The sequence below is a fragment of the Rhamphochromis longiceps genome, linkage group LG8 (assembly GCF_057381845.1).
Source record: "Rhamphochromis longiceps isolate RC_006_pf linkage group LG8, R_longiceps_female_GT1.1, whole genome shotgun sequence".
In the NCBI taxonomy this organism is placed as follows: domain Eukaryota; kingdom Metazoa; phylum Chordata; class Actinopteri; order Cichliformes; family Cichlidae; genus Rhamphochromis; species Rhamphochromis longiceps.
The window spans coordinates 15,311,921-15,323,371 of NC_140564.1; the positions used below are offsets into that span (position 1 = coordinate 15,311,921).

Here is an 11,451-nt window from a genome sequence, read left to right on the forward strand (position 1 = left end):
ATGTGTTTGTGTCCATATACGTACGGCTACGCAGGTCAGTTGTGAGGATGTGCTTGGCTGCAATCAGCAGTTCTTTGCGGAGATGAGCGGTCTCAGAGGGGCAATTGGTCAGCAACTGCAGCATACCCTTTACCATCTGTTGAGAGTACTTTGCTACCAAGTCCTAATATGGTAGACAAACACATACAGTATGATTAATGATTAGGATTATTTTAAAATGGATTATTCTGAGGGCAGTCACACACCAAAAAAAAAACAAAAACAAAACAAAAAAAGAAGGCAGTAATAATACAAAGAAAATCTTTTTCAAGCTCTTTCTTTGCAATGCGGGGACACACACACACACACACACACACACACACACACACACACACACACACACACACACACACACACACAAATATAATTCCTGTAAGTGGGTTCTAATTTCTGTCAGTGTTTTTGAAATCAGTACAAGTTGTCTCAGAATGTTTACACACAGTGAATAAAGCAGGTGGTAAATTCAGAGAAGCTATTTGTGCTATTATTATTTATTATTATTATTATTTTGGTTCAAGAAACTAAAGCAAGTGTAACTCAGTTTTAGCTTCGTTTTTCCATTGTCTTCCAATTACTAAACAGAAAATAGTACACCTTTTCCTGCCAATCACAACAGCTATGTGCAGAAACAAAATTCAAACACGTGCAAATGATTCACAACATCATGACACATACAAAGATGCATCTGAAATTACATTTATGTTACTTCACTCAGCAGGATCAAATGACACTGTTTTGCAGTGTCATTAACCATCAATAAGAAGTACCTGGTAGATTCGAATGATGTAGGCCAGGAATGACAGTGTCTTGATCTGGGCAGCAATGAAGTCTGCATACAGCTCCTTGTTATAAAGCTTGTGTTGTCTAAAAAAAAGAAACAAAAAAGTCATTTAGTCCCATCAAAACACTGATGACAGTGTTAATGATGATGTATGCCTGCAGTAATTACAGAGGTTAAAATCGTGGGAGTCAATTCTACAAGGGTGACTTATTTGCTTGCGTCACAGCAGAAACTGTTTCTCTGTATCTGCTAGAGACTGCTCAGGTATTTTGTGTTAAATTAATTCTGCTCCATTTCCCTTCTGTTCAGAATGCTTAACAAAACCCTCTCCCCACCCAGAAAGGTCTCGTATCTTACTAAAACAACAATTTTTTTAAAACAATTTTACCTTCCCCAAGTAGGTTTTAGCAAGCAAGCAAAGAGCCAAGCAACACTGTCAGCTAACTTGGCATTAGCAAAAAAAAAAGAAAGAAAAAAAAAAAGGAGGAAAATGAAATCAGTTCCTCAAACCCATTTCAAAGGCTGTAAATTGGAAATAAAAGTTATTACTCAAACTCGTATCTGAGATACACTCCCACGGCTCACATAGATGCTTTTAGCCGGATATACTTTACCTGGCCTGGGGAGACACTTGAAGCATGATGGTGTTCATGATGAGAGGCACAAATTCTGACACCACATTGTGAATGTTTAGTTTGTACAGCTGAGGAGACAGAGCAAACATACAACCTGAGTTACTACACAAAAAAAACCCTCCAACATTTTGATATACACATTGTAATGTATATACCAAAAATACATTGCTGTTATTTAGTGTTTCCTTTGCATTTAGATTACAAGTTTTAAACATAATATATTATAAAATGTTTTATAAGCAAGAAAACGTCCCATTTTGAAGCAACCTTCATTCTTTTTTTCTCATTCTGGAACAACATTGCCTTATTTTCCTGTGTGAACAGATGTGTATATTACAAAAGTTCAAGAGTATTACACTCACTTGATACATCAGCACCACTATGATAGGCAGCTCTGCTAGCACCTTGAGAGACAAAGAACCCCGCGGGATGATGGTGTGCTTGAGGCAGAAAGAAAAGGACAAATGTGAGTCCTGAGTGACACAAAAGCTGGACATAAAAACTGTTTCCAGGAAATGCAATACTGCTGCATAAAGAGGAGGTAAATAGCTCAGTGGAGTAATAACAACTACTGTTTGCGTTCACATTTTCTGGATTTTTGGAGTTATGCTTCCACTGTCATTTTTGTCCAATGAAGACCAGAACTCATTTTAAGGAAAAGAGTTTATGAAATTTACATTTAATAATGGACAAAGTTTCCTAGCGAGACAAAAATTATATGCAGCATCAGATTAAACTGACAAAACTGTATGGCTTATAAATGTTCAGTTTACCCGGAGCAGAGAATTCATTACTCTAATAATGCTGAAAATGTAAAACAGGTCGCTGCTTTAAAAATAAGAGCACAATGTATTATTTAATACATTTTATATCATGGTATTGTTGCAGTTGCTCTTATTGTATCAAAACAGTGCACTACTACCCTCCACTGGCTGCAGGCAGTACTGTAAAAAGTAGACAGTATTAAGTAGAAACAACAGCTAGAAAGGGGCGGTTAGCTCACTGTTCGTGTTTCACTATCTTCCCTCTCAGGTGCAGTCTTAACCAGCACTGATGTGATCATCCCCACCATTTCTGGTGAGGGAACTGTGTTCTCTGCTATCACCTGTGGATTCTCAAAATACCTCGCCTAGAAGAAAGTAGAAATAGAAGGAAATTACGACTTGATAAAGATACAGGTGGCAAGGAAGGCGAGCAGTGAGAGAAAACAATGGCAACTTAAAAGTGCTTTCACTAAAAACAGAGTCACATCAGAAACAACACTTTTACTATCACTATACCCAAAACCACCTGCTGAAAAGCCTTTACTTACAACAACTTTAGGAAGGTCTTTGTAAATCTGCTTCACAAAGTCCAAAAAGTGGTGAATCTGGGAAGAGAAGAATACAGTAAACATGTTGATCTAATACACACAAACTACTTAAATGTTCTATTTTTCATGAAAAGTTACACAAGTACTTCTGCCGCTGCTGTCTCTCATTCAAGTCTTGTTCTTCTAAACATGTTTAGTTTGCTAGTCATATTTTTATTGATCACTGTGTGTTTTAAGAGATAAAGTATTTACTGTATTTGTTAATTATGACTCATCACATCTAATGGCCATTTATAAAAAAAAAGTGTCCTTCAAGAGATCATAATATTTCTTCATTAAGGACAGCATTTATGGTAAATGGCCTGCTTTACTTAGTCCCTAAGGACCCCAAAGCGTTTTACACTACATTCAGTCATTCACCCATTCATACACACATTCACACACAGGTGATGGCAAGCTTTATTGTAGCCACAGCTGCCCTGGGGCGCACTGACAGAGGCAAGGCTGCCAGACACTGGCGCCACCGGGCCCTCTGACTAGGGCTGCTCGGTTATGGCAAAAATGATAATCACGATTATTTTCACTGAAATTGAGATCTCGATTATTTGACGATATTTATTTAACAATAACAATGTATTGAATAATGGCTTTAAAGATTGTCAAAAAATAATATAAAATAGTGTGCAAATACTGATAACAGTGCAAATGTTTGCAATATAAAAAATAAATGAAAAATGCAACTTAAAGAAGTCCAGACGCTTTTCTTTGCAAGCTCCTTTGACTACGATGACCTGGATGACTGAGAACCTTCACAGACATGAAAAATGTAAACATCTATGTTTAGTGAACTTTGTTACACGGAGCAGCGTGAGAGTAAAGCACGAGGGAGGTGCTAATAATCGGCTCAGTCATTTTTAATGATCGTTGAAAGCCCAGATCGTAATTTAGATTAAAATTCGATTAATTGAGCAGCCCTACCTCTGACCACCACCGGGTGAAGTGTCTTGCCCAAGGACACAACGACCGAGACTGTTGGAGCCGGGGCTCGAACCGGCAACCTTCCGATTACAAGACGAACTGCCAACTCTTGAGCCACGATCATTATGACCAATGATCAGGGTTTTTTTTAACTGATTATTAGTTAACTAAGAATTCAGACTGAAGACACACATAATATCAGCATCATCACTTTCTCAACTGTCATTACAATGCCCAACAAACTTTAAACACAGAACACAAAGATGCTCACCTCCTGAGAGATTGGAGGCCGGAACTGTTTGTGTAGCTCAATAATGATGCGAAGGCATATCAGCACATTTTCCTCACTTTCAATCTAGAAAAACAAAAAAACAAACAAAGGGGGAAATATAAACATAAAAAGCAGCCACCTGACTTCATGTGTGCAATGCATAATTACATATCGTTAGCTTCATAGCATAAGTGCCTAAGTCATTGACTTAGTCAAATGACTTAGGCAATTATGCTATGAAGCTAACGATATATGATAAATTACTAATTCCTACTATTCACAGTGAGTGGTAAAAATCAAACATCAAGATGCAAAATATTTACAGTAAGAATATTGACAATATAATTTTAAAGCACCTGACAGGTATAAAACCATAAAAAAAAATCACGATGTTGTAAGAAAACAGGGGTTCATACCTCCAGGAAGCGGAACATCACAGAGAGGATGTTCTTGGTGTGGGGACGAAGGTGCTCATTTGTTGGAATGCGATGGATGATTTCCAGCACTAGCTTTCGCAATTGCTTAAAAAATTAAAATAAAATGAAATAAATAACAGGTAATCACGTTTAAATTAAGAATTCAAACTTCATTACACTCATATCATTTCAATTCAATTCAGTTCAATTTTATTTATATAGCGTCAAATCACAACAGTTGCCTCAAGGTGCTTTATATTGTAAGGTAAATATCCTACAATAATACAACTTTGATTAAATCCAACAGTCACTAAATTCATTAGATGTGTTATAATGAATTTCATTGACTAATGTACCACAAACATTTAACAGCTCTGTAAGGGGGGGAAATCCATGCTAAACAGTAAGTTTGGGTAACTCAATCAATTCATGCAGCTTTCTCTGGTTCTGTTCATCCTTCTACACTGTTGTGCTGTCAGGTGATAAGCTTTGTTGATATTAGCTGTAGATTTTTCTGCACACTACTGAATATAACGGAAATAAGTTAAAGTAACTCAGTCACTCAATTTGTGCATTTTGCTGTTCATCCATGTAGATTGTTTTGGTGTGAATTGATTAGCTTTGGTGTTATCAGTTGTAGAGATGTCTGCATTTGAAAAACACTTGCCTTGTGGTGCTCTAAGCAAAACCTCATGACTCAATTACTGAAAAGTAGGCACAAGTCATCATCTTCAGGGTCACTGAAGGAGCGACTTTTTCTAATGTTTACATAGAACAACCAAAAGATGCAGCTAGCTAACAGTACAGCTCAGAGACCGCTATCCAATTGATGGGTCTAGTTCTGTTATCCATTGATTAACATTTCAGTAATCGTGTCCTGTTGATTTAATCAAGTGGTGCTTTATGTAGCAAAAAGATGTGATATTAGTTCTATTATAACAAAGAGAAACCAGACACCTTTACAACAGGTATGTTAAAGACTCACACCAATCTAGATAGATAACACATCTTTTTAAAGTTACCTGTGTTGGTTTTTCTTGAAGAAACTGCACCTCTCCATCCTGAAGAAATGTAAGGAAGCGAGGGATGATATGTTCTAAGAAGGTGGAGTACTGAGGTGAAGAGGTCACATTCTGAAATAGTCAAGTACAAAAAAAAACCAACAACTTTGTTACAAGCGTTTTCGTGTTTCTGCAGGCTTACATTAATACATTAGAAGTTCTCATCTGATAACCTAACATCCCATGGTAATGACCAATAGGGCTTCTGGTGTAGCCTGCATTACCAAGCTAATAGACAATATTACCTATACCAATGTTTACAGTACAAATATGAAGGCAAGTCAATTTTAAATAACAAAACTGTGTTATAGACAGTTATTTGGAGATTTCCTTTTTCAAAGTTTGTTTACCTACATGCATCCAAAACCAACTCAGATATAACTTCTCATTACTAATGGTGCCACAAATAGATTACAAGTATAAATCCAAAAGTTTCCTGTATCAAAGCATTTTCATCTCTGCAAATATTCTCAACATTTATAATACCAACATTTTTAAGGTTAGGATTCCAGTTACCACTCAAAATCTCACACAATTACATTTTAGTAAGATCCATAAAAACTACCAAAAATCCACCATAATCTATCTTTAGAGACAAAGAAAATGAATCTACTCCATCACAGATTGGAAACATTCATCAAACTCACCTCAAAGTTCTCGCTGACCTCCTGCATCATCTTCAGTTTAGTTTCATCAGCTGGAAGTTGAAGGACAAGAGTGTCACCATTAATCAAACTTGCTAATGATACAGTTCCAGGTGTCATTGTTATCTCCATGTGCTCAGCAGGGGCTCTCAGATCTTATCAGTTTTACTTTCAGCGTCCAGGCTAATCAAAAGGTACATCAAGAATCACACAGACACACACGCACACACTCACAAGCACTCTCCCACACATACGTACCTTTGACTGGACTAAAGCATATCGCTCTCATCACATCGCTCATGCTAAGCACAGGGACCTCATCTGAGCAATTTTGGACACACCAAACAGGAGTAACGAGCTGCATCTAATAACTAATGTGCATAAGAAATGTGCCTTTCTCACATTAACTATTCCCTTGCCCATCAAAAAATATGTACATTTATTATTTCATATACTAATTGCAAAATTCTGGGTGGACCCTGAAGTTTAAAGTAACAATTTCGCCAACAGCCACTGCTACTGATATTTCAGGGTTTTGTTGTTAATGTCATCTATCTCGCTCTTTATAAACAAGGAATCAAGGAAATCTGCACCGTATAAGATAACTGAATCTTTTAAAGTTGCTCAGCTCCTCATCACATTACCTATGAACATTTAGCTTGTGCAAAATTGATTACCGTTAACTATTGTCATTGGCAAATGTCACTCCCTTTTTGATTAATGGCAAATATCAGTGAACAAGGCCAAAATCAACTGACATGTCCACAACACTTTTATAAAAAAAAAAAACTAATGCACACACATCTTCCTCCTAATAACCGTTAAATATGTATGCCAAGTATCCATACTTAAATTGGATAATGCCTCTAAATCCCAACAATTTATCTGTAACTGCTGGATTACTGTTGGATAAAACCTTTTAAACCCATAAGGGCATTTAAGTGTTTAGAGGCTTAAAAATACATGCAGCTATTCAAACAATAAACCTGCATTTTGAAACAGTAATCCTCACAAAAACAAATAGATATTTTCTAAAACTAAGTAATTTTTTCCAGATTTTTCAAACATCTGACACCAAAAAATACACAGCAAGGTTTATGAACTTACGTGTGTTCGCATCTGTTAGAGCTGCCACAAATTGCAGGTACTTCTTCATAAGTGTGGTCTGGTCCACCACAGTGGGACTGGGCGCGGGTACAAAGGCCATGGTGGCAGCACGGACAGACTGGGATGCAGTCTGCACAGGTCTACGCGATCACTTTGAGCTCATGTACACTACCTGCAAGAGGAGATAAATTACTTATCTTTGCATGCAAAAAAAAAAAAACCAACAGAAGATGTATCTGATGAGCATTCAGGTAAAATTAGTTTGTAACAGGAAACCTGCTGCGTCCCACCAACAAACCGGTAACGTCCATAATAAATAACATGCCAATAAATGGGCGCAGAGTGATGACATCATTATGCATCAGCTAGCACAATTTCTGTGCACTCTAATAGCGTTTGAAAATTTAAATGAACAAACTTGGGGTTTCGGCATAAAACTGGAACCAATGTTTTGTTAAGACGCATTGCAATCTTAATGATTTACTCAATGAAACACAAATTTATACACATTTATTTTAGAGAACCAGCTGTCGAACGGCAATGCTAAGCTAGTTTCGTTAAAGAAAGAAAGCGCTCGCGCATCCCAGAACATTAAACTCCTTTAAGGAGACTATAAACAAGAGCCACAAAAAAATAAAGCACATTTGCTTCAACTAAAACCTACCCCAAAACACCACTATCTAAGACTCCCCAAAACTGCTTATATTTATCCAAAGTTTGTAAGAGAGAGCGAATCTTTCACTTACCAAACGCCACAGACAGGAAACTGTCCCTCGCCTGTATGCGCCGTGCTCGCGCTCCCGTTTGCGCCCAACGATGTGTGATATCTCTCCGCGCAATGCATATTATAGCTTCTTTTTTAACAATGAAATATGGTATTATGATATCTGTTTAGCATTTATATGTGCATAATAGTGACAAATTAGTTATTAAGCTCTATAATAATACATTTTTTAAATGAAAAGCTGTTATCCTAGTACCCGCGGAAGAATATACAGTGTAAAACAGTAGCTATAAGACCATCATTTTCGATGGTCTTCTGGCTCCTAGGCTTCTACAGTAGAGGAAGTAGTAGGCTAAGTAACATGGTTCCTGGAGGTAATAGGCTTCCCAGTGGGGCAGACGTTTCACCTTGAATAAATATAATATAAGTGGTCTTTGTGCAAACAATATATATTCAAATATAAGCAATCATTAATAGAGGACTTAAAATAGAAGTTTGTACTGATGACTTCGTTTTAAAAAATAGGCAATTTGAAGCTTTTTTTTAGTTATATGGATACCTGCTTGCCATGCTATTCCACAATACTGATGGGACAATACAATACAATAAATAACTACTGTAATTAATAACAGGTCGTGAGTTTGCATTTTGGAAAGCCAACACACATGTAGATGCCTTTCAAATGTTAGTAAAATAATGTTTTAAGGGATGTGTTTACACGGAGTTGAACAGATTTTGCATCAGTAGCAGTGCTGGAGGACAGTAAACGTTGTCCAGGGGGATATTGCTCTACATAGCAAAAGATCAATAGATAATATTAATAACTAATCACTAGTGTATGCGGAATTGTATTTAATTGGCCATGGGATGGAGTGATATTTAATCTGAATTAAGTTTATTGACTAATTTGTTCCATGTCTTTGCGTTGCTTTAGTTAGTTATCGTGAGCTGTTTTAACCACAAGATGGCAGCCTACTGAAGCTGTTTCTGGAGTCTATCCATGTTCTGAAATTACCAGTGCTCAAAGTAAAGTGAATGTGATGCCATCCAGGTCATTGCTGGGGGGGAATCCAGCAATGACCTGACACTGACATGAAAAATCAATCTGGCCCTTCAGTTGAACTCTCACCTGTTCACTGAAGCCTCAATAGAAATGCTCTCAATGGAAGACAGTCAAGCTCATTTGAATAATACAAACTCTGTTTTTGCCTGTATTCCCTTCACCTATTTCCCATCTTCCCAGCAAAATATATTTAAAAAACTAAAGATGCCCCCATACTTTGCCACCTTAAAAAGTTATACATTTTGCAATGAATGTTAACAGTGTTCATTGATCCTCTTGACTCTGTGAAGCGAGTCACAAACTAAACAGTTATTCTATGAGATCAGAGCATGTAACCTTTTCATGATCATTTTTAAAACAGCCCCCGACTTTCATTTTGACCACATTAAGTTGCTGTCATGCACGCTTTTGTGGTTCACAAATGACAGTGTAGGGATAAGACTTGAGATTTCTTTCTTTTTTTCATAATGCTTGTTTTAATAGCTCTGGAAATAATGAAGTCTGGTTGAAAGATGATCATTATTTATCTTGCATAATCTACCAAGCATGTGTCCTACCCACAAGCTTTGCTAATGGGTTTTAATTCCCTCCTTCACAGCCCTCCTCCTCCTCCTCCTTCCATAGACTGGAGCCACTGGCACAAAGACTGCAGAATGAGATATCCCTCTCACTGAATGCCACATATGATGTAAGAGTTAATCTGACATATAATATGACTTTCTCATTCTCCTTTGCACTCTATGTTCCCTAAGTAATAATGATCTGCTAAAAGATGTTTGTCTCTGGCTTATTGCGCTGTCCTGTTTGTTTCATCAGTGTTTTTTTTTCTTTCTCTCCCTGATGGGGGCTTTATCCTGAGAGGGAAGAGTGGATGACACACTGGTTTCCAAAACCACTCATCTGTCCATTAGATATGTGTTTTTCTCAGTGCTCTGCAGCGACTGGTGATGCCCTTATGATGAAGCCGCATCGCCCCTGCATTATTTCTTCCATAGAAAGAAGTGCACTTTCCTTGAGAGTGGTTCTGAATCATCAACAATACCCAAAAATCTATTCATGCATCTGAAGCGCCCGTGGACATTCACTCTTTTTTTTTTTTTTTAAATCACTCCTGAGGTCTGTATGAATAAGACACATGTTCTCTGTGACACAGGCAAACACTCACAGCAGAATCTCCTCCACGGTGAATATGCTTGTTAATGAAAATCATAATTTTGTAACAGCACTGACGTCCCAAGTTTGTTGGCCATTGCCGGTAGGTGAGTTATGTCTTTATCCTATAGTAAACACAAAGTAGATAGTGAGAGTCAGCGTTAAAGCGTTTGTGTTTAATCAAGACGTGTGCACGAGCACAAGCAACTGAACCCCATGGGCAAACTAACAGCGTTGATGGTCAGTCCCTGCTGTCCATTACTGCTTAAATCATCAAACAGATTTGCAGTAATATTCTCTGAAGGTTTTGGGGCCATCGTCCTGCTGAGCTTTGCACTGACATGAACTAAAACTACGAAAGGTGCCAAGTATCAAACTTTAATTGCTTTAATAATATTAAACCAGTGAGTTCTAACTTTTATGGCCTATGAACCCTTATAAAAAGAAGCTGTGTCTGGACTGGTTGAAACCTCCGTGACACAGTTCAAATGTCCGAGGTGTTAGATGTTTTATTGAAAAGAAAGAAGAGGATCAAGCCCAGTGATTTAAAAAATGTTCTAGACAAAAAACAGAACAATCCGGGTACCACACTTATTTTTTTCTCCACAGTTTTCACTTCCATGTTGATTTTTTTGAACGTTAAGTTGCCTCTTGGTTGGAAACCTGACTATATCTAACCGTACTTATATACTGTATGTTGTAATGTTACCCCTAACTATACTAAAGCTTGCATGGCAATTAAAAATTGTTCCAACTAAAGTTCCAAGAGTGACAATAATTGTTGCTCTTAATGAGAATTTTTCACAAATCTGGCTGGAAGACAGCCATGAGTTCTCTGATTCATGTGCTTCCTAATGAGAGCGTGATGAGTCAGACGTGACAGCTTGCGATGCCTTCATTTTATTTAACATGAAAATAATTGTAAAATGTTTAGTCTTTTACCAACTCTGCATGTAATTATCTAAGTCTTTGATCATATCTTTGGAGAAAATCAAAATCTCCACGAGCTTCATTTCTGCTGTTTTAAATCCCAGAATTGAACAGTTTTTGCTCAGCACTGCTTCCATTTTATCATCCCCTAGTGTATAGCAGCTTTGATTGACTTTGTGGTTTGGATCATGGTTGGATGCCATCTTCAAAGCACAGTGGTAGGCCTTCTAGTCAGCACAACAGGCTTTATTGACCTTTTGCAACTAGGCAGGCAACTGTTGCTAATTGTTTACCACCACATCCTGTTTCTCCACCGTTGGCTTTATTGAAGAGACTCA

At 37.4% G+C, this 11,451-nt stretch overlaps 1 protein-coding gene across 1 annotated transcript in view; it reads right to left on the reverse strand.

Annotated features, from left to right (window-relative positions):
- trrap (transformation/transcription domain-associated protein) overlaps positions 1-8,046 on the reverse strand; it is an 84,469-nt gene extending 76,423 nt beyond the window's left edge. Inside the window, exons 1-12 of the mRNA XM_085415942.1 lie at positions 7,991-8,046; positions 7,245-7,416; positions 6,141-6,190; positions 5,455-5,565; positions 4,433-4,537; positions 4,017-4,100; positions 2,768-2,824; positions 2,459-2,584; positions 1,818-1,895; positions 1,435-1,523; positions 807-903; positions 25-163 (exon numbers count right to left, since the gene is read on the reverse strand). Coding sequence (XP_085272068.1) covers positions 25-163; positions 807-903; positions 1,435-1,523; positions 1,818-1,895; positions 2,459-2,584; positions 2,768-2,824; positions 4,017-4,100; positions 4,433-4,537; positions 5,455-5,565; positions 6,141-6,190; positions 7,245-7,344 — 1,036 coding nt within the window. The 5' untranslated portion in view covers positions 7,345-7,416; positions 7,991-8,046. The remainder of the gene's footprint in view (positions 1-24; positions 164-806; positions 904-1,434; positions 1,524-1,817; positions 1,896-2,458; positions 2,585-2,767; positions 2,825-4,016; positions 4,101-4,432; positions 4,538-5,454; positions 5,566-6,140; positions 6,191-7,244; positions 7,417-7,990) is intronic.
- Between the last annotated feature and the right edge of the window lie 3,405 nt (positions 8,047-11,451).